The sequence below is a fragment of the Myotis daubentonii genome, chromosome 2 (assembly GCF_963259705.1).
Source record: "Myotis daubentonii chromosome 2, mMyoDau2.1, whole genome shotgun sequence".
Classification (NCBI taxonomy): domain Eukaryota; kingdom Metazoa; phylum Chordata; class Mammalia; order Chiroptera; family Vespertilionidae; genus Myotis; species Myotis daubentonii.
The window spans coordinates 206,969,603-206,993,618 of NC_081841.1; the positions used below are offsets into that span (position 1 = coordinate 206,969,603).

Sequence of the window (24,016 nt, forward strand, 5' to 3'; positions counted from 1 at the left end):
AGAGTGTACGCACAGAACTTTGCGCAAAGCAAATGCCCAGTACAAATCTAATCTAATAAAAGACAAACATGCAAACTGACCGTACCTTCGCTACACCTTAAGCCACGCCCCCCGCCGATCAGAGCGACTATATGCAAATTAACCCAACCAAGATGGCAGCTGGCAGCCACAGAGCTGGAGCGAGCAAGAGACTTGGTTGCTCCAGTGATGGAGGAAGCCAGCTTCCCGCCTGCCACGGCCGGCTCTGAGCTCCACTGAAGGCAACAAAGTTTCAATTATAGAAGATAAATAAACCCCAGATACCTGCTTTCAGCTGGCCGTGGCCACAAAGCTGGAGCGAGCAGGAGGCTTGGTTGCTCCAATGATGGAGGAAGCCAAGATTCCTGCCCATCCTGGCCGGCTCTGAGCTCCACTGGAGGCAACAAAGTTTTAATTATAGAAGGTAAATAAATCTCAGAATAAAAAAAAAGAAAAAGAAAAAAAGGAGAGGCTGGTAGCTTCCGTTGCTCGGGGGCTTGGCCAGCCTGAAAACGGCCCTCAGCCCCTCACCCAGACTGGCCAGGCAACCCACTGGGGACCCCATACCCTAAAGGGGGTGTGACTAGCCTGAAAACAGCCATCAGCCCCTCACCCAGGCTGGCCAAACCTCCATGGGGTGAGGGTCCCCACTGGGGGAGGGGGGGCTTGACCAGCCTGCAAACAACCATCATCCCCTCACCCAGGCTGGCCAGGCACCCCAGTGGGGACCCCCACCCTGAATGGGGTGTGACCAGCCTGCAAACACCCATCAGCCCCTCACCCAGGCTGGCCAGGCACGCCAGAGGAACCCCCACCCTGATCCGGGACACCCTTCAGGGCAAACCAGCTGGCCCCCACCTATGCACCAGGCCTCTATCCTATATAATAAAAGGGTTATATGCAAACTGACCCTAACAGCAGAACGACTGGGAATGACTGGTCACTATGACACACACTGACCACCAGAGGGCAGACGCTCAATGCAGGAGCTGCCCCCTGGTGGTCAGTGCGCTCCCACAGGAGGAGCTCTGCTCAGCCACAAGCCAGGCTGACAGCTGCCAGTACAGCGGTGGTGGCGGGAGCCTCTCCCGCCTCCTCAACAGCACTAAGGATGTCTGACTGCAGCTTAGGCCTGCTCCCCGCTGGCAAGTGGACATCCCCCGAGGGCTCCTGGGCAGCCAGAGAGATGTCTGATTGCCAGCTTAGGCCAAATCCCCCGGGGAGCAGCCCTAAAGCCAACAGGTGGTGATCCCCCAAAGGGTCCCAGACTGCAAGAGGGCACAGGCCGGGCTGAGGGGACCCCCCCCCCATGAGTGCACAAATTTTTGTGCACCGGGCCTCTAGTTTATTTAATAAAAGTAGTGAGGAAAAACTCTTAGGAGACCACAAGGAGGTAAGATAAAGAGAGGTCATCCTTTAATCTGTAGATCCAGCATAAATAAAGGTTTTGTCGTTATCCAATGAAAAATAGAGTAGTGCCCAGCTGGCGTGGCTCAGTGCTTGAATGTCAACCTATGAACCAGGAAATCACAGTTCGATTTCCGGTCAGGGTACATGCCCAGTTGTGGGCTCAATCCCTAGTATGGGGTGTGCAGAAGGCAGCTGATCAATGATTCTCTCTCATCATTGATGTTTCCCTCTCTCCCTCTCCCTTTCTCTCTGAAATCATTAATAAATATATACACACACACACACACACACACACACACACACACACATATATATACATACACACTAGAGGCCCGATGAACGAAGATTCGTGCAAGAATGGGCCTTCCTTTCCCTGGCTGCCGGCACTGCCTTCGCTCCAGCCAGAGCTGCCTTTCTGCCTTCGCTTGGGCCCAGAGCTGCCTTTCTGCCTTCGCTCAGGCCCAGAGTGGCTGGGGCGGTGTGGAACGCCTGTGTCATCACTATGGAGACAATGCAAGCATCCTGCCCTGCCCCTGGCCGCTGGGTGCCTGTGTATGCAAATTAACTGCCATCTTTGTTGGGTTAATTTGCATACTCACTCCTGATTGGCTGGTGGGTGTCACAGAGATATGGTCAATTTGCATCTTTTCCTTTTATTAGTGTACTAGGGGCCCGGTGCACGAAATTCGTGCACTGGGTGTGTGTGGGGGGTAGTGTCCCTCAGCCCAGCCTGCCCCCTCTCACATACTGGGAGCCCTCAGGCGTTGACCCCCATCACCCTCCAATCGCAGGATCGGCCCCTTGCCCAGGCCTGACGCCTCTGGCTGAGGCGTTCGGCCCGGGCAGCGGGGACCCACAGCTGCAGCGGCCCCACGATCGTGGGCTTCGCTTTAGGCCCAGGCAAGGGACCCCTAGCTCCCGGGACTGCCAGCTTCGACCGTGACCAGCTCCCATCGCTGGCTCCACCCCTACTTCCTGCTATCACTGGCCAGGGCGGAAAAGGCACCTGATTCTCCGATCATGGCTGCCCCCTAGCTCTTAGCTCCCCGCTGGGTTTCCAATCACTGTCAGTGGCAGGGGGCTTCTTCCTGCTTTCCCTTTTGCCTCCCTGCATTGTGCCTACATATGCAAATTAACCGCCATCTTGTTGGCAGTTAATTTGCATATAGCCCTGATTAGCCAATGAAAAGGGTAGCTCGTACGCCAATTACCATTTTTCTCTTTTATTAGTGTTGACTAGAGGCCCGGTGCACAAAAATTTGTGCACTCAGGGGGGCAGGGGGGTACCTCAGCCCAGCCTGTGCCCTCTCGCAGTCTGGGACCCCTTGGGAGATAACGACCTGCTGGCTTAGGCCTGCTCCCAGGTGGCAGAGGGCAGGCCCAATCCTTAGGTGCAGGCCCTGGTCGGGCTCAGAGCAGGGCCGATTGGGGAGTTGGGGCGCCACCCCGTCATGCACAGAGCAGGGCGATCGGGAGGCTGTGATGCCACCCTCAGTCATGCTCAGGGTAGGGCCGATTGGGGGGTTGGGGCACCGTCCCGTCACACTCAAGGCAGGGTCGATGGGGAGGTTGCGGCGCCACCCCGTCGCACACAGAGCAGGGCCAATCAGGGGGTTGTGGCACTGCCCCCTGTCACTCACAGAGCAGGGCCCATCAGGGGGGTTGGAGCTCCGTAACCTGTCATGCACAGAGCAGGGCCAATCAGGGGGTTGGGGCACCGCCCTCCATCACCCACAGAGCAGGGCCGATCAGGGGGTTGGGGCTCCGCCACTGTCACACTCAGGGCAGGGCCGATGGGGAGGTTATGGCTCTACCCCGTCACACACAGAGCAGGGCCCGTGGGGGGGGGGCGGTTGGGGCGCTGCATCCTGTCACACACAGAGCCGCAGGGCAATCAGGGGGTTGGGGAGTTCCCCGCATCAGGCACAGAGCAGGCTGATCAGGGGGTTGGGGCGCCTTTCCCTGTCACGAACAGAGTAGGGTGGATAGGGAGGTTGTGGCCCCGCCCCCTATCACACACAGAGCCGCAGGGCGATCAGGGGGTTTGGGCGCTGCCCCCTGTCACGCTGATCCCGGTGCCGGGAGGCCTCGTGGCTCCGCTGATCCTGGTGCTGGGAGGCATATTGCCCTTTTACTATATAGGGTAGAGGCCTGGTGCACAGGTGGGTGCTGGCTGGTTTGCCCTGAAGGGTGTCCTGGATCAGAGTGGGGGTCCCCACTGGGGTGCCTGGCCAGCCTGTGAGGGGATGATGGCTGTTTGCAGCTGGTCACACACCCTTCAGGGTGGGGGTCCCCACTGGGGTGCCTGGCCAGTCTGGGTGAGGGGCTGAGGGCTGTTTTCAGGCTGGGGGTGACTGAAGCTCCCAACCACTCCTTTCATTTTTTTTTTTTTTTTAATTCTGGGCCAGCTTTAGCTTTGAGGCTTGGCTCCAGCTCTTAGGCCTCCGCTGCTGAAAGTAGGTTTCTGGCCTTTGCTTACAATGTTACGATCCTGCTGGCTGAAGCCTGACGGACTAAAGCAGGTTTCTGGGGTTTTGTTTAGCTTCTATATTTGTTACATAGTTGCTTAGAATTGCAGCTCAGAGGCTTGCAGCGGCAGGCCGGGAACATTGGAGTCCTCCGTCAGTGAAGCAAGCAAGCCTCATGTTCGCTTCCAGCTGCCTGGCTGCCGGCCGCCATCTTGGCTGGCAGTTAATTTGCATGTTTCCCTGATTAGCCAATGGGAAGGGTAGCGGTTGTACACCAATTACCATGTTTCTCTTTTATTAGATAGGATATATACATATTTTTTTTTAATAGAATAGAAAATATGAGAATTTAGGAGAGGGATAGTAGTGGTTCTCAAATCTTAGCATGAATCAGGGCTTGTTAAAATGCAGACTGCTGTGCCCCACCAGAGTTTCTGATTTAGTGGCTCTGGAGTGGGGTCTAGGTGATCGGATGCTGCTGGTCAGGGGAACACACTTTGAGAACCACTGAAGAGTGGTACTCTTGAGCAGATAATGTAGATACAGTTAACTGATGAGTTTACTGTAAAATTAATCAAATTATAGGCATTAATAAAGGCAATGTTATTACCATTTTTCTATTAAACTATTAAAAATGTTTTAAAATTTAATGTTCATGTATTAAATTTGGGAAAATATGGCCTCTCTTACATCCCTTATAGGAATCTAAATTTGTACATTTCTAGGGACCTACAAAATTTGGCACTTGGTTTTAAGAGTCTTTTAAAAATAAGATGTTTAAGCTAATAATTTACCCTAAGGACAGAGTCAAAGACATAAAAAAAAGAGAAAACAAAGCAATTTACAAATCCAACAATAGGGAAATGTCAAGGCATTATATTATTATACTGCTATAAAATGTATTCAAATGAAAAAATGAGCAAAATAAAATCACAAGTAGGAAAGATGCAAAACTATGGAGCTGAATTTAATTCTTTAAAATATATATTTAGCTTATGCAAATTATGTTATACAAGGTATTTTCAAAGTCAGGACACAAAATAAAGTTATTTTAAATAGTATGCTAGTTATATTTTTAAATATGTTTATTTTCTTTCAAACGTCATTTTTTTAGGGTGAGGTATCTGAATTTAAAGCTACATACCTAATTATTAATCTAAAATAAAGCATAATATATATATTAGAGCCCTGGCCAATGTGGCTCAGTTGGTAGGAGCATTGTCCCATACACAGAGAGATGGCAGGTTCAATTCCCAGTCAGGGCACATACTTAGGTTGCAGGTTCAATCCCAGGTTGGGGCACATGCAGGAGGCAACCAATCGATCTCTCTCTCTCTCTCTCTCTCTCTCTCTCTCTCTCTCTCTCCTCTCTCTCTCTTACTCTAAAATTAGTAAAAATATAAAATAAAAATATATTAAAGAGTACTAAAAACTCTGGGAAATATAAATATGCTTATATTTAGAGTACTTCACCTGAAAACAGTATTTAGTTGAACATGCAATTAACAAATTCTTTAAGAATAAGTTTATCTTGTTTCTTGACTTTGTGAAAGTTCTGTACATGGTTTTGTTTTTTACATATCAGCTTGTTCTATAAGACACATATCAAACATAATGCACATATAATATTATGATACCTACATAGGGCTATATTTTGTATATAGGAAATAGCTATGTAAGTTCAATAGCAAAATGTTTTATCACTTTCTTATTCATGTCTGGAAGACACTTTTTCTTTAAACAACCCTGCCGACCACCAGAGACGGGATCGCTCTCCCCTGATCAATGCTACCAGCACAGCTGGAGTGCAGAATTCCAAGGCTTTGGCCTCACTTAGAGGTCTCCAGCTGCCTTGCACGACTGAGCAGGTGTTGTCCTCCCACCTGGGATCTGCTGCTTTCCTCACACAGGCTACTGGCGCTGACCACTGACTCTACAAGAAGCGCTGGGGAAGCTGTGCCTCCCCTCCTTCCCAGCCTCCTCCTTCTAGAGCTGTCCTGTCCAACATGGTGGCCACCAGTCACATGTGCCTGATTAAATGCACATGAGTTAAAAATACAATTCCTCCGTCACATTTCAAGTGCTTAGTATTCACACGTGGCTGGTAGTGACATGTTGGATAGCACAGAAAGAGAGCATCTCCATCAATGCACAAAGTCTACAGAACAGAGCTGTTGCAGATGTTAATGGACTGAAGGCGGCCAGAAATCCAGCCCAGTATTGGGGGTTTCCTCAATATTGTCATCAGTAATACTGAACAATTCCTGACCTGGTACTTGACCATACACCCTCTTTGCTAAAAACATTAAGTACCGGGGGCTTGGTCTCCAGGACCTCTCTGCTTTCCCTGCCCTCTCTAACCTCGCCTTCTCCAACACTAACATGTGGTCCTGAGGCATCATCCTTTGCAGTCACTCAGCATATATAATGTAATTCGTTCTGAACATCATAGTCACTGTTTCTATGACTGATCAGAAATAAAACCATGTTGCCAAACTTGAGACCAATAAACAGATAAAATGTTTACCTCTTTTAAGCTTTCTTTGCAAAGGGGACAATATGGTGTATGATCTAAACAACGCTCAAGACAATTCTTACAGAATGAGTGTCCACAAGGGGTTGTTACTGGCTCGAAAAACAACCTGAAATCAACCAAAATGCATGAAGTACATATTAGTTTTCACATTAAACTGTTTATTAGAAAAAATGGACAAACTATTAATAGAACCATAACACTAATCCCTATTTAGAGAAGGAGGAAGGAGAGTCTGATGGCTAGAAGAGGAGGAAGGGGGCAGTGATTAATGCAGTTACACAAAATGTTCCTGAAGAACTTTTTAAACATTCTCTACCAACAGAGGTGCCCTGCCAGGCACCCAGAGCTGCACTAACAATACAACCACTCGCCCCGTGGCGCTGACCACTTGAAATGTGGCCAGGCCAAACTGAGATGCATAGCAAATGTAAAATACACACCAGATTTCCAAGACTTATGTAAGATATATCATTCATAATCACTAAATAGCCTTCCTATAGATTCTTATTTTCTTCTCTCTTTGAAATTAGTTTTCTTAATAAGCTTATAAAAGGCATACTCTATAAAATTCATTAAAAGGAATAATCCAATAAATATTACAGTTAAATCCTAAAGAAATATTAGGCTTAATACCAAAGGCAATACTCAGATAATATGGGAAAACTAACTTTACTTACAGTATGATTATTTCCTGAAACACATCTGAATTTCCTGGAAGTATTATTAGATATATAGGTACTTCAGAAACTGTCTGGTCTAATCCCCCCCACCTCATAAAGAAAGAAACCTAGGCTCTGATTAGAGACTTGCTTGGGAATACAGCCAGTTACCACCAGCCTCATGGGGCCAGTTCCAGGTCTCCTGACTCTTCAGGCCCTGTTCCTTTGATGCCACACAACTCCTGTAAGTGGAAAATGTTCTTTCCAAACCACCAGTCTTTTAGAATTCTAAGCATTCCACATAATGAAAATCCTTATCTAATGGTTCTTTAACGAGCCAGACACATACAGTACAGAATTAGAATCCTTACCCAAATATAAAATCATGGATATTTCTAAGTTCTAACAATAATACGTACAGCCTTTATAGAACGTCACAATTTTCCAGGTACTTTTTATATTTAAGTCATTTGATTCTTATAACACTGAGAGAGAGGCTATGCAAACACTGACCCCACTTTCTAAATAAGGAAACCAGAGGTTCATATATTAAAGTTATTTGTCCAAAGTATGAAAGGTCCAGCTAGGAGTAAAATTAGCACATTTAGTTCACTTACATTATCTATTATTATAGAGTAGGTTATCTTTATCTACCCTGTATTTTATTTATGTTAATATAAAATATTCATCTTGTAAAAATATTTTACATACCTCATGCAGAGAGAACACTCAAAGTCTGAGGCGTCTATTAATCCCTCTGGGATGTCACCACAAGTTAATGAAAAAGTACAGGCCTCATTGGGCATTTCTATTTAAACGAAGAAACGACAGGGTTATTTTGGTGGGAAAGTTTAAAGGTTATTCTAAATAAATAAATGCTTCTTATGCGTGCAGTGAAATGTTTACCTCCTTGCTTTTTAAGCTTATTTCTTCCATCTTCATTGACAATCACGTCCTGTTCTAAGAGAGACAGCTTTCTTTTCAGGAGAGCACCTTTTTCTTGAACAGAGAGCAAAGGTTCTGAGGACACGCGTTTTAAGCAATCCTCTCTGGTGGACATTTCTGTGGAATTGATAGCCTGTGCTGACCGAGCACGGTTTAAGCTTCCTTTGACAGGTTCTGCCGGGGTCTCAGGTATTTCTTCATTCTACAAAAACACAATAACAAGAGTATCTGTATTTCTTCACTATCCTTACTGATCTCACCAAGAATCAAACCGAAATGAAATTTCAATAATTTATAATGTCCACTTTACTGTTCATTTAACAGCACCAACTTTTTAAAATATGTTTTTCTTTACTGACTTCAGAAAGAGGAAGGAAGAGGGAGAGAGAGAGATGGAAAACATCAATGATGAGAGAGAAATCATTGGTCAGCTGCCTTCTGCATACCCCGAACTGGAAATCGAGCCCATGACCCAGGCATGTGCCCTGACTGGGAATCGAACCATGACTCCTGCCTGGTTCATGGGTCAATGTTCCACCACTGAGCCACACCCTGGCCAGGCCGACAGCACCAACTTTTAATTCTAAAGCCCTGACAAGCAAATTATTTTTGCCAGAACTTATATAACCCTAGACATCCAGCCAACCAGTATTATAATGAGGCTTAAGCAGTTATGCTAATACTAGTGGCCTGGTGCACGGATTCGTGTACATTGAAAGGAAATTAATTAGAAGAAATATTTTAATATTGCTATTCGCCCTTTCTCTATAATAAAAGTGTCAACCAAATTCATGATCAACAATGACAGATTGAAATACACGCGTGCGATTGGTGCCAGCAAGAGCTTTATATGTATCAGACATTCACAAGTCAATGTTTATTTTTCAGCTGCCAGTGCACGTCCTATGTACCGGACGGTTGGTTGGTCGGATGGTTGGATGTGTGTATGGTTGTGCACTTAGCCTTTTATATATATAGATCATTGTTCCTACTCTGAGGAAACTAAAATAAATACAATGTTCCCCACTTTCCAAGAGACTAAAACATTTCTAACATTCAGGTGATCAAAAATTGTGATTAATGAACAAGTCTTTTCACATAAAAGTTTTTAGTGTGAAATAAACGTTTATAGACAAAAAATGTACTAAGACAACATCAAGTAGCTTAAAAGTACCTAAACAGATTCTAGTACTGAAAGGAGGGAAGTGCAGATCTTAACTTGTAAAGAAGCAGATACACTAAACCCATGGTGATCTTTTCTCACTCTTTACCTGCTCTGGGCTGAGCTCACTGGCAGAGTGAAACTCTTCCATTACTGATGGAAAACCAAAAGGTTTGTTCTTAGTACATGGCAATGAACTCCAGGAAGAATCCTTCAGGCCTTCTTTTAAGTTTTCAGGTGATAATAAATCAAATAAAATCTGTAAGAGAAATATTAAAAAGTAATACAAATATAAAATATTTGGTTAAGGATAGTTTAATATAAAGTTACCTAATATTTAAGAATTTTGAGAAAATTTGTAGCGGACATTATTTTTTAATGAGCAGCAAAAGAATAGACTAAGTAATAAGCAGAACTTTCAAATATTTTTAGAAGCCTTGCAAAACCAAAGTGTGCCTCAATGCGGAAAGAATCATCTCAAAGAAAAGGCTCAAGCCGAAACCGGTTTGGCTCAGTGGATAGAGCGTCGGCTTGCGGACTGAAAGGTCCCAGGTTCGATTCCGGTCAAGGGCATGTACCTGGGTTGCGGGCACATCCCCAGTGGGGAGTGTGCAGGAGGCAGCTGATCGATGTTTCTCTCTCATCGATGTTTCTAACTCTCTATCTCTCTCCCTTCCTCTCTGTAAAAAATCAATAAAATATGTTTTAAAAAAAAAGAATGAAAGAAAAAAAAGAAAAGGCTCAAAAGGAAGACATGGGTGTGGTTCAACTGGATACCTGAGGAGGGGCCCAAGGTGACGGCTGGCTTTTTAATGTGAGGACTGTAAAAAGAGGAGCTCTTACGTAGAAAGTATTTACCTCTGAAGATCAGCAAATCCCATCCTGTCATAAAGTTCACAGTTCACCCCTGACGTATATTTTAAGGCTGGGCTTGGAGAGTTTATGTGAACTAAAGAACTTGGACCTCTAACTACAGAACTCTAAAATTCCATCTATTTACACTGAATTTAGCTTCTTGCTGAACTAACCTGCTTGGGCAGTCACCATGCCAGCTTTTGGTTGAGAGCACTAAACAGCAGCTGCCCCATAACAACTGAGAGTTACAGCTGCAGGATCAAAATATCTGGGCATTTCTATCAGGAATACATGTAAAACTCAAAGAAGCAGAGTAGGTCAAGACAGGGGAAGAACCAGGCTCAAGGAAATGAGAGGGATTCATTTTTTTTTATTTGTCAAATAAGCTGTATTTATATGTTCAGTAGAGCATTTCTTAAAGTCTAAATTTAGAGGTTTGAATATTTTTAGCTATACTAGCTCTCAAATACACAAAAATCAGATTTTTTTTATGATCATTACAATGTAAATAAGAGGAAATATATACAATGTAAATAAAAGTGTGCATATCTGGTAGGTGCTCAAGCAATACCCCATTTAATAAACATTTAAAAATCTGTATATTTCACATTTCCCTTGATTTAAAAACACGTAGTAGCTGAAACTGGTTTGGCTCAGTGGATAGAGTGTTGGCCTGGGGACTGAAAGGTCCTGGGTTCGATTCCGGTCAGGGGCATGTACCTGGGTTGCGGGCACATCCCCAGTAGGAGATGTGCAGGAGGCAGCTGATCGATGTTTCTCGCTCATCGATGTTTCTAACTATCTCTCTCCCTTCCTCTCTGTAAAAAATCAATAAAATATATTAAAAAATAAAAATATATTTCTAAAAAAAAAACAAAACACGTAGTAAACACACAACTACCCTAGAACCCAGCCACTCCACTTCTAGTTGGTTACCAACGAGATGTAAAATAAATGTCCACAAAATGACTGGTACAAGAATGTTCATAGCAGTGACTGGAAATAATCCAAATGAAAATCACTATTAACTGTGAACACCACAAATTGTGGTATGTTCATATAATGGAATACCTGGTGAACAATAAAAACTGTTAAATTACTGGATGTATTTCAAAAATACTATGTTGGAGGGGAAAAAGTCAGACACAAAAGAGTACTATATGAGTCCGTGTATATGAAGTTCTAGAACAGGCAAAACTACTCTTATGGTGATAGAAATCTGAACAGTCGTTGCCTCTGGGAATCTACTGGAAAGAAGACAAAGTAATTTTCAAGGGTGATGAAGATATCTATATTTTGATTGGGGTGCTGTTACATGAGTTTATAACTTCTCAAAACTCATGGAACTATAAAATCCATGCATTTCAATATATGTAAATTATACCACAATTTTACAAGAAGCTTATTGGGGGAAAACAAATATTTCAAAGCATCTGTTATTTTGCCTTCACCTGACCTTATTAACCAACAAAGAAATATTTACAGATATATAAGGATATCTAATAGCATGGAAAATACAAATTATAAGCCCTTACTGCACTCTCACCAGGAGGAAAGGCTAACAAATACAGATTTGTCAGAAAACACACAACAGTAAACATAAGACTCTGCCGAGGTGCTTCTTAAACTATGTCCCAGTTGCAGAGACTCTAACTCCAAAGGTGTGTGGTGGGGCCCAGGAATCTTTATGTTTACCATGCACCCAAGATTCTGACAAAAAGCCATTCTCTAAGAAACACAGCAAAGGGATTAAATAATGTAGCATGTTTTGAGGACATTGAGGAAAGAATCACGACTAGGCATTGAAATTGTATTAAGGTTGATTTCCCCCCGCCCCCAAATTTTCAATGACTCTAGTCCAGGGGTCCTCAAACTTTTTAAACAGGGGGCCAGTTCACTGTCCCTCAGACTGTTGGAGGGCCGGACTATAGTTTAAAAAAAAACTATGCACAAATTCCTATGCACACAGTGGCGGCAAAAACACCTGGTGGGCCGGATAAATGTTTTCGGCGGGCCGCATGTGGCCCGCGGGCCGTAGTTTGAGGACCCCTGCTCTAGTCTTTCCAAATGCTCTGTAAGTCCGACAACAGCTGAATGCCACCGCCATGCTAGTATAGCGAAACCTCTGAGTTTTGAAGAAGCCTCTTTAACTTGGTTTAACCCAATGTTTCCTAAAATCATGTGATCAGAGAACCTCTTCCCTTTTTCTTTTAATTAACACCTACTAGCACAGTACAGAACAAACTTTCAAAGTGGAATATGGACTGCTGGGGAAAATCGGGGAAACAATTTGACTAGGGCAATACTCCTGGCACCCGTAGAGAGTAAGCAAAGTTTAGACCTGAAATGAAAGGCAAAAGGCAGGCCAATAAAAATTCCTGAGCAGAAACATCATGACAACAATGTTTAATTAAGGATAACTCGTCTGGCTCGGATTAAACAGGCTATTAGGGAACATCTAAATTTAACTAAGTAAAACTAATGCATTTAAATATCTATGAATGAAATATTCTGATTTCAATAAGAACCCAATTCACTACGTATATGAACCTGAAAACCACCTGTCCAATTGCTACTAAATCTGACTTACAGATTCCCTATGTTCTTATCCCAGTTTTCTAATTAGGGTTTTTCAAAAGAACTGTGTCTTAGCCCTGCCTTAAACTATTAAAGTTGGTGAACCAATTACCTTTTCCACTTCCAGCTTTGCCGGTGCAAAGTCTTCATCAAGGGCTAAGCACTGCAGGAATAGCTGTAAGGCGTCACCTAAAAAGCCAGCATCATGGAGGACTTTTCCCTTCCTGAAGTAGACCTTCAATAAAGCACAACACACAACTTTTATTTGTAGAGTTGTGTTGTTTTTTAAAAATCAATATCAAGTAAAGGTGTGCTTGGAAATGCTCATTTTGAACTCTGAATGAGTCTGAGGAGCTCAGAGCATTTAGAGGTACAGTCACACTGCCCTGGAGAGGCAGTTACAGAGGAACTGAGGCTGAGAAAATGACTTCAAATCACATTTCTAATTGTATCACTCCAGTGCTAAGTCCAAGGGTTCTTTCTTTTTTCTAAGTTTTAAAGTTGTCCATACAGATCATTTTCCCTCTTATTCTTAATATATACGTGCCTTGTACTAACCCATCATGCCAACATGGGATTCTGCTTAATTTCTGTTATTAATTTATAATTTTTGGAGCATCCTTGCTATACTGTCTTCTAAGGCACAGTTTTGAATGGAGGAAAAAGTCACAAGAGTAACTTCTAGCTTAAAGAACATATGTGGGAGACGGACTGATGTGCCTTGGCAACTTGATAAAAAGGACAACCAGTAAACGGGTTGTATACATGCACAAGTCTTTTTAAAAAATGGCAAGGCCAGCTCCGTGGCCCCCTAATCATCTGGTTCCCATCATAATGCCCCAATCCATTCTCCAGCCTCGAGGGCCTCTTCTCTTTCCATTAGTAAACCCCAGGCACCAATGGCCAGTTTGTATCCATCTTCACAATATGGCCAGTTGTCTCTCTTTGAGGAAATTCTGCATACTCGAGTCTCTTTTCTTCTGTGTCTTGAATTCAGTTGTTCTTTAGCTAGGAAACAGATTTCTTACAATTTAAAAAACTATCAGATGATAGTTATCCCAAGTATTGATCTTAGATTTTGAGAACTTTCTATATTTTTACTTAGAGTCAACCACACCATCCTGTTAAAATTTATAACCATAACTGAATGCATGTTCCTTACAGTTGAGACTTTAAAATGTATGTAAAACAGTCATTTTACCTCGGGCCAACCTGGCAGCTGAAAGAGCACTGCATTCAGGTCCTCTATGGCTGCTTTGAACTCTCCGAGACCAGCATAGGATTCAGCGCGGTAGATTTTTAGAGTCAAGTTGCTGGGCTCTGAAATAAATATTTTATAAAGGTTGATTGCTTTTAAAAGATTATTGTACAATCCACAAAATGCATCATACTAGATTTAATAACTGCTCGAGTGATGCCAGTCGATAACCACCGAACCAAAGGCTGTGAGCCCAGCACAGTACAGGTGCAACCTACTCACATGTTGAATTTTATCTAGAAGTTTGATGAAATCACTGTAAGTAGACTATTTGAGTGGAGGAAATTACGGTTCTTAAGAACACTGGAAATATTTTTATAATATGAATAATCACCTCTAAGAAAAGAAATGTGTTGGTTTTTTTAAAAAATAGGGCATTCTATACAGATTTAAAAGACGTCTTGGATGTTTAGAAGATTTGCCTTTTTATGGTAAGTTGTAATTATTTTATACCCTAGTTTCTAAATCCTTATTTATAAACAACTGTATGTGTCACTACTGCACATGGAATTTCCATAGTAACAAAGAGTGACCAAGGCTCTATCTCATGAGGTATATAACAGTCCCTATTTGGGGAAAATGGGTGATGATTACGAGATCAAAATTTTAATCCCTGCCTTAGCAAGAACGGTGTTGAGCCATCCCAAAATAGATTTAATTTAAAATATTCCTGAGTGAAAAAAAACTTTTTTTTAAATTTCACTGTCCTTTATGTCTCTGTAGGAGAAACCAAATTAGTATCCAATGGCAATCAGAATTTCAGACACTTAGCTGGTTCACCCAATACAATAATCAATGACTACCGGTATATAGATTATGACAGAAGTCTAGCCCAGCCAGCGTGGCTCAGTGGTTGAGTGTCATCCTATGAGCCAGGAAGGGGTTCGATTCCCAGTCAGGGCACATGCCAGGGTTGCGGGCTCGATCCCCAGTGTGGGACATGCAGGAGGCAGCGATCAATGATTCTCTCATCACTGATGTTTCTCTCACTTTCCCTTCCTCTCTGAAGACAATAAAAACACTTTTTAAAATATATTTTTACCAGTATTGACTTCAGAGAGGAAGGGAGAGAGAAAGAGAAGTATCAATGATGAGAGAGAATCACTGATCAGCTGCCTCCTACATGCCCCTTACTGGGGCTGGAACCTGCAACCCAGGCATGTGGCCTTGACCGGAATCGAACCCGGAACCCTTCAGTCTGCAGGCCGACGCTCTATTCACTGAGCCAAACCAGCTAGGGCAAAACATATTTTTTAAATAAACTACCAGAAAACTCCTCATAGCTCCATGGTTTACTCATTTATTACAGAAAACTCTCGACTGAACAATTAGGCCTTTTCAATTGCTGGTGCTCGAGAAGTGGAATGATACTGTTCCCTCACATGTATACCAATGAAAAACTTTAAAGAACAAAACTTATATTTCATGAAAATATTTCTTACTTCCTAAATAAAAGACATCTAGGGCATCTTGTCTTTTTTTTTTTTTCTTACAGCAATGTAATTGGAAATCACTCTGAACAAAAGCACACAAAAGGATAGCTCACTGTGATTAATCAAGGATGAAAAGTTCTAGCACAAAGCTAGCCCCTGTAAGTGTTCAAAAGATTGTACTTTATCCCTGTCTTTGAAGAGCTTATTATCAAATTAGAAAAAATGGACTTTATTGTGAAACAGCGTCATGTAATCCTGATTTGACAAGCCCAGCTGGAGTTCAGAAAGTGGAGAACAGGGTGCGCCAGAACAGTCCCAGAGAGGTGTAAATACACCAGCATCAAACCCCGGAGCTGGAAGGAAAACTGCGCCGGTACGGCTTTCCGCCCACAGCTGGGGTGCTTCCAGCGGCATCCTTGAGGCCGCCTCCACTCAGCACCAGAGAGGGACTTCACTGTGGCAACAAGCAGCCCGTTCCACTCCTGGATCCCTTACTGGGATTTTTTAAAAATGTCCTTTTTTTTTTCTTGTACAGCGAGTCCCCATCGCCTCATACTTAATGCACATTCAGAAGTAGTGAATATCACACCCGTTCGTCAATGCCTTCACTGCTCAGCTGTCACCAGGACAGCACTGGAGGAAGTGACTGAGAAGATCTGTCTTTGAGAAAATCCAGTCAACCTATCAAATTGCTCCACTCTGACCAAAGCAAAAAGACTGTCCCCTCTTCCCTCAACACAAAACACTCAGATTATGAGACTAAGAGATGACAAGGGGGCCAGATATTACAGCTCTTGCTCCCCAATTCTACATAGGTAATGTTTTATTGAGAACTTCAAATATTAGATGATTATATTGGGTGAATCTATTAGGGAGAAAAGTATCAGCTGAGTTCAAATTCAATAATTTTTGAGATCAGGGCCACCTCTTCTTAATTCTAAAAAAAGAGCCAAATGCACTTGCTGAGGCCTCTGACCCGCTGAAGCATCTAATACATACTGATACTTAGCCCAGGGCACACTACAGCACCAGCAAGTGTTCTATTACGACTGCGTTCCTTCACCGTACGTGCATAGCATTAATTTTAAAATCTATTTTTGTGCTTTCTCCATCATTTCCTGACTTTGTATCCTCAAGTCCTGGCTTTCCTAAATGCTTACAAAAATAGGAGAAATTCATTAAAATCGGCCCACAATTTTGTCCTCTCATTTTCTCTTCTCCTGATCCAGACCCAGTAATATTGTTAATTGTTAGGCAAATAAAAAAACTGAACTGAAATTCTGCTATTCACCTGAGGAAACTAGTCTTAGGCTGCTCAAGGCGTTCGTGGGCTGAGGACAGAGCTCTCCTGTCATGATTCCCTATCTTTTTCCAATCAGAGGAATATGTGTGGTTACTAATATGTTGTTTCCTTAGCTCATTTTCAAGAAACAAACTTTTTTTCCAAAGTATGTTATTGTTTACTTATAAAATTTGAAAAATATAGAAAATTTAGAATTAAAAATATTTTTCCCACCACAAATAACCAGTATTGGCATAGATTGAACCTGTATTTTTTCTGTGTTTATAGATTACATTTTTATGTAGTTTTATAAAATATACCACATATACTGTTTAAAGCTTGCTTTTTGGTCAATGTAATTAAGGCAACATGATTTTTAATGGTTGCAAAGTAGTCTACTATATATACAATCTTAAAAATTCCCTGCTCTTCAATTTTTTACTTCCAATTTTTGCTAATATAAAAAGTAGTAGCATAAACACCTATCTATATACCTTTTTATATATCTGCTTATTTCCTTAGTTGTTTTTATAAAGCTGAGTGACTATGTAGAAAAGTTATGTAGCTATACAGAATTTTCAATATATTCTAGCCCTTTTATAAAAACTTTACTTAGGTTACACTTCCACAAACTGTGTTTTTTGTTTCCTAGAAAAATACAAATGAAAAACAGCATTATTTTAACATGCATTTCTTTCTTCAGTGAGTTTGACCTTTAAAACTACATATTTACACATCCTTAGACTGCATGTGTAAGTGTAAAAATTCCTCGTTCATATCCTTTTTCTCATTCTTTGTCTCATTTTTCTTTGACTTATTGAGCTATTTCACAAAGTTTAATGGCAAACCAAAATACCAAACTTCTTTGCTTCTTTTACTTTATCAAGTTCAATATGGAGTACTTGGTTATCACAGTTAAACCAGAAGACATCAATTGACAAGTTATTAGTGTGACTGATTAATGAAGTCCAAGAATAGCAGTTTGGCATATTAAGATTATAACCAGGGGATTCAGAAGGTCTGTGTTCAGAAACATTCTGGAAGTTTACCTAACTCTCAGAACCTCAGTCTCCTCACCTATAGAACGCTGGTGATACCTCCAACTTAAGCCTGCTGTGAGGACTAAACAAGATAATGCATGTAAACAGTTAAGACACTGTCACCCTAGCCGGTTTGGCCTGCGGACCGAAGAGTCCTGGGTTCAATTCCGGTCAAGGGCACATACCTCGGTTGCAGGCTCCTCCAGGGCCCAGGCCCTGGTCACGCTCCTGCAGGAGGCAACCAATCAATGTGTTTCTCTCACATCAATATTTCTCTGTCTTTCCCTCTCTCTTCCACTCTCTCTAAAAATCAACGGAAAAATATCCTCGGGTGAGGATTAAAATAACAAACAGTTAAGACACAGTCTAGCACACAAGTGCTCAATAAATAATAGTGATTGTTAATATTACAAAATATTTTCAAAAGTTGATAGAAAAAGATTAGCTCTTGATACAATGTTCCAAGCCCTTTGTAACATTATAACATATGTAAGTTTACTAATTAAATTCAAATCTTGCACTGCCCGGTGTTCTCAGTGGTTAGAGCATCGGCCCAAGCCCTGAAGGGTCTCGGGTTTGATTCCGTCAAGGGCACGTACCTGGGTTGCAGGTTCAATCTCCGGGCCTGGCCGGTGCAGGAGGCAACCAATTTATGTGCTCTCTCACATCAAGGTTTCTCTCCCTTCTTTTCCTCCCCTCCAACCTTCCCTCCACCCTTCTACTCTCTCAGAAAAGCATTGGAGAAAGAAAAAAATACCCTTGGGTGAGGATTAACAAAAAACACACACCAAAAAACAAAAACTCAAATCTCCTCACATTAACCTCCTTGATTAAGATATTAAAACCCTTTACATGTTCTTTAAATGTATTCAGATAATTTGTCTAATCTTTGTTACCTAAAGCCTTGCAGTATCTATATTTTATTGATGTAGGCTAAAATGTTACCACTAATTAACATATATGCAAGCCAGAATCAGGATTTAACCCTCACTCTGGTAATCTTAATGTGATACAGAAAAGAACAAGACTTGGCATCACAAGATTTAGATTTCAATTTTAGTTAAATCATTGGGTAGCTGTAGCACAACTTTTACATTTGTGAAAATACTGTATTTTAATTGTTTTCTGGGTATTTACTCTGTCAAGCATCATTCAAAGTGCTTTTCAGGTTTTGACTCAATTCTCACAACAGACCTAGGTGGTGGTTGTTATTGGTATCTACCTATGACAGGGGTTCTCAACCTTCCTAATGCCACGACCCTTCAAATACAGTTCCTCATGTTGTGACCCAACCATAAAATTATTTTCGTTGCTACTTCATAACTGTAATGCTGCTACTGTTATGAATCGTAATGTAAATATCTGATATGCAGGATGGTCTTAGGCGACCCCTGTGAAAGGGTCGTTTGACCCCCAAAAGGGTCTCGACCCACAGGTTGAGAACCGCTGATCTATGAGGTGGATACTATTCTCACTTTTCAGATAAGGGAATCAAAACAGGGTGTTTAGACCACAGGCCCAAGGTCAGAGAGTAAGTGGAGGGCTGCCTGGAATTCACACCAAGACAGTCAACTCCCAGCATGCACAACTTTAACCACCAGCCCACACTGAATCTCTGGCTTGAGGTGCCATAATTTCCTTCTGAGGACAATAGTACTCTACAAGATTCTTTGTGAAGATCAGATACTGGAAAGAATCTAAAAACACTTTAATAGTCAAGGACTATATAAACAGAAACTATACTAAAGACAAAAATTTCCTTCTCCAAGTATTTTAAAATAAAGTGTTCTGCCCTTTACTATTATTATTACTTAAACAATTCAAACCATAAATTATAATACAAAGGGAGGAGGCAAGCCTATAAAAATTCATTAAAATTAAAAGGAAGACAAGCATATCAAAATGGCATCATTTCAATATACTCAAGTATAAAGATTCAATGCAGACAAGACTTTTTATATAATAGCCTTGAATACTAAAAAGACAGAAGTTATGAAACATCTGAGAGTTAATATCAAAAGATCAATGGATTGTTATCTAAATATATTTCAATTCAACAGAAACTTATGTAATCTCAATGGGAAACTTCAGATTTTGGCAAAGGTTTTCAAGCTTTCCTTTCTTGTTGACAGATAAATTTCAATGTGTGGGCTAACTGTAGACTAGATTATTTTTTTCTATTTAATAGTAGTTACTTATTTCATTATAAGAATTACATTAAGGAATTATAGTGGCTCTTTTTCATTGTCAACAATGACCGTATCATTAGTGACTATAGTACAATTATATAAATACATTCCAAATGCATATCTAGCTAACTAATCAACTCTCAGAAAAGTTAAGCCTAACTATACAAATAGATTTATAACTCTAAATATTTTCACTTATGCGCACAAACTGTTAAACACATATTTTACCACTAAAAATTCAAAGGATAAAAAAGGTTATTCTCCTTAGTCTCATTCAGACATATTTTCAAGTAAGGAATTGATGCTCTTTGAAAGACCTAAAAATGAGGGGAAAATAGGCTAGTAAAGTGAAAGTCAGGAAACTTGGGTTCTAGTCACAAAAAAGTAGGATTAAGTAGTTGAACAGGCAAAATTCCCATGTGCAATCTATGCAAATTGGAAAAAAAGAAAGAGTAGATCTTTCAGAGTCTATTTCGGTTAAAGAAAAAATTACCCTAGGCCATGGCTGGGTCGTTTAGTTTACTAGAGCATCATCCCTATACACCAGTGGTTCTCAACCTTCCTAACGCCGAGACCCTTTAATACAGTTCCTCATGTTGTGGTGACCCCCAATTTCATTGTTACAAATTGAACATAATTAAAGCATAGTGATTAATCACAAAAACAATATGTAATTATATATATGTTTTCCAATGGTCTTAGGAGACCCCTGTGAAAGGGTCATTCAACCCCCAAAGGGGTAGTGACCCACAGGTTGAGAACCACTGCTAATCACCAAGTTGCAGGTTCAAATCTCCCGTCAAGGCACATACAAGAATCAACCAATGAATGCATAAATAAGCGGAACAACAAATCGATGTTTCTCTCTCCTTTCTCTTTCTCTAAAATCAATAAAACTTTTTTAAATGCCCTCAATTCAAGGTTAATTAAAAGATTACTACCCTTAATTAAAAGATTACTGGTCACAGAACATTAAGCTAGACCTTAATTAGTAAAGGTCTCACTGTTCTTCCATGGATTAGGGCCTAAATTCTTATGAAACACCTCATAGAAGAGGTCCAATCATGAAATCATAATACTGGATAGAACTGACAATAAGTTTCATCCACTATTTTATACTAGTGACAAAAACTCCTTAGAAATGTATATTAAACATTTTCATTAGATAAGCTACAATCTAAGATGAACCCTGGTCCCACATTTAGAACTGGAGGATATAGTATTGTTGCCTCTACACCCAGTCAGCTGTTTGCGGACTGTGGACAAGGCATTTCACTGCCCTAGCTTCTGCCTGTTTTTAACATCAGGATGTGGCCTGGATGGTGTGTACTTCCCCTCTCATACACTAATCATCCAGAGGTGGAGTTGTCCCTATCAGAATTTTGAATACCAAACAGTTCTTTTGCTCTGGATCTGCCATTCTGTTCTATTTTATAACTGCCTACTCCGCATAAAAATAAAAAAAAAAGTAAAACAGTGAAAGTACTAGTATATGAAAATGTACCAGGTTTGTGCTTTGAACTCCAAAGGTATTAAATAACTTCAGATATTGCTACTAGTTCCAAATGACAAAGCACTTGGGTAAAAGAACCATAACAAAATACTTTAAACGGTGGTTTATGAATTTGCCTATTACCTAACATCAGTTTCTATTTTAGACATCTATTTCCTTAGGGATTGTCCCCCCGCGTATTATTTCATGCAAATACAGATGCTAAGCTAGAAATAGGCTTATTTAACACGAGGTTTAACAATGACACGCTTGACATTTGGGGCCTGATTATTGTGTGGGCGGCTGTCCTGTGCGTGGTAGGGTGTTTAGCAGCATCCCCAGCTAGATGTATCAACACTAATCCCATAAGGGGTGGCAACTAAAAATGTCTCCAGATAATGGGGGGCGGGGGGGGGGAGGAGGGCGCGTGTAAGATCTCCCTGGTAGAGAACCAGCGATTGACAGAACAACTCTATATCGCACCCGGATCAGTCAGGCAATGTCCCCTCCCGCAGCCTAAAATCACCATAAGAAAAGTGCTAACCTAACTTGGGAGGCCGGAGCTGCTTCTCAGAGAAGAAACAGACAAAAGCCCCGAAGGCCGTTCCCCACAGCCGATCAAGAGCAGAAAAGCGAACAGGAGCCTGACAAAGAACTCCAGGAAACTACCTCTCTATCTTGACCCTGAACTAGGTGTGCTCCGAAGTGTTCGAGGAATGAGTATGATCTGAAAAAAGCAGGTGGAAACCGCCGCCAGAAACCCATCCCGCAGGCATTTTCGGGTCACACCGCAACACCCCTGGGCGCTCGGACACCCGCGCGGAGCCCGCGGAGCCCGCGGACCCCCGAAGTCGGTGCGGGCGCCGGGCTCCGCCACGCCCACCGGACGTCACCCGTTACACAACGCCACCCCCCAGCTTATGCAATTCTGCCCTCCCGCGGCTTCCAATTGCCCCGGTGACTTTTGTGGGAGACCAAGGTAAACGCTGCCCGCCCGGCCTCCGCTGGGGATCCTCTCCCCGCCCCGGCCGCCGTCTCCCCGCGACGGGTCCCGCGGGGCCGAGCGGCCAATTCCCGGAAAGAGCGCGGCGGCAGGAAGAGAAGGGCCGCCCGGCCGCCCCACTCCCCACCCCGATCCCGGCGGCCTGGCCCCGGCCCCCGCCCCCGCCTCTCCCGGGACGCGCACGCCCCAGCGCCGGGCCGCGGCCAAGGGAACCCCGCGCCCGTGCGCCCCTCCCCACGCCGCGTCACAGTCGGCTCCGAGGGCGATCCCCATTGTGACCAAAGCACCTCGGGGCGCCGCCCCCTCCCACACCCGCGGGGACCACGAGACCCGCCACCGGGGAGTCGGGAGGCCTCGCGGAAGCCGAGGCGTCTCCCGGGGGCGCAGACGAGGTCCCGGGAGCCAGCCCGTCGGGGAAGGAGGGTGGGGTCGGCCGGGCCCGTGCCTCCCCGCGCCGTCACCTGCTCGCAGCGCCTCGCCGGCGGCGGCCAGGGCCTCCCGGTGGCGCCCCTGGTGCAGCAGCTCCCCGAGCCGGCCGGCCGCCCGCGCTCGCTCCTGCTGGCTCGGGAACCACTTCTCCGCCAGGTGGTTGAGGACGACGCTGGTTCGGAAGCCCGAGGCGGCGATGGCGGCGGCCAGAGGCGGCGGCCGCGGGGGGGTGCCCTCAGCATCCGCGGCGGCGGCGGCGGCGGCGGGCGGCAGCCGGTCCCGGCAGAGGCGGCAGCGGGCGCGCAGCTCCCTCCGCAGGCAGCGGCGGCAGTAACTGTGGCCGCAGGGCACGGTCACCGGCTCGCTCAGGAAGCCCCGGCAGCCCAGGCAGCTCAGCAGCCCGCCCGCGCCCGCGTCCGCCGCCCGCGCGGCGCTCCAGCCCAGCCCGTGGCGGAGCCGGTAGTTGAGCACCAGGCAGTCCACCAGGGTGCCCAGGCACTCGGGCCGGACCGGGGCCCCGCGCCGCAGCGCCGCCGCGTACGCCTCCAGCGCTCCCTTCAGGTGGCCGCCCAGGGCCAGCAGCTCGCCCCGGCGGAGCAGCAGCTCCCAGCGCTCCGACTCGGCGGCCGCGCGCTCCAGCCGGTCCCCGCTGCCGCCGCCCCCTTCCCAGAACCGGCCCCGGCTCCGCGGCCGGGGCGCCATCTCCCGGTTCCCTCTCGAGGAGCTCCTCGCCACGGCCGGGAAAGACATGGCCCGCGGAGGGCTGCGCCGCCGCCGCCGCCAACTGCCGCCACCGTCCCGGAGCCTGCGGGGCGCGCGGCTCCGCACGCGGCCGGCGAGCAGGGGGGCGTGGCGCGCGGACCCGGCGGGCGGCGCGCGCCCGGGAAGCCCCAGGGGCGGGGCCTGCGGGCGCGGGCGGGGCCGGCGCGGCCAGTGCGCGCGGGACTCCCCCGCACCGCCCGGGGCCGGGTCCCCCGGGGCCGACCGGCTGGCCCCGCCCCTGGCGGAGCCCCTCCTGGCGGAGCGCGCGAGGTCAGATGATGCCCCAGCCGGGATCTCATTGGCTTTTCCCGAAAGAGGGGCCTGGCTTGTCACTGAACAAAGCTCCAGGGAGCCCGGGTCTCCATCCCCCTCGCCTCCCCGCCGGGCGCCCCTCGCCCGCCCGGGCCGATCTCCGAATTCCTGCTTCGGCTTCCGGAGCGCCCGTCGGCCGGGTGGCCGGCCCTGTGGGAGGGACTGCGCCCCAAATCGCCATCCCTC

The 24,016-nt window shown here is 44.6% G+C and overlaps 1 protein-coding gene across 4 annotated transcripts in view; it reads right to left on the reverse strand.

The window, feature by feature from the left end:
- The window catches only part of LONRF1 (LON peptidase N-terminal domain and ring finger 1), a 33,038-nt gene extending 9,424 nt beyond the window's left edge, over positions 1-23,614 (reverse strand). The window contains exons 1-7 of one of the 4 annotated variants that reach the window (XM_059685528.1): positions 22,789-23,611; positions 13,832-13,950; positions 12,743-12,865; positions 9,308-9,457; positions 7,998-8,238; positions 7,803-7,899; positions 6,424-6,538 (exon numbers count right to left, since the gene is read on the reverse strand). In XM_059685528.1, coding sequence (XP_059541511.1) covers positions 6,424-6,538; positions 7,803-7,899; positions 7,998-8,238; positions 9,308-9,457; positions 12,743-12,865; positions 13,832-13,950; positions 22,789-23,506 — 1,563 coding nt within the window. In that variant the 5' untranslated portion in view covers positions 23,507-23,611. Of the gene's footprint in view, positions 1-6,423; positions 6,539-7,802; positions 7,900-7,997; positions 8,239-9,307; positions 9,458-12,742; positions 12,866-13,831; positions 13,951-22,788 lie in introns of all 4 variants that reach the window. The other 3 variants (XM_059685531.1, XM_059685530.1, XM_059685532.1) reach the window with 3 other exon arrangements.
- Positions 23,615-24,016: the final 402 nt, after the last annotated feature.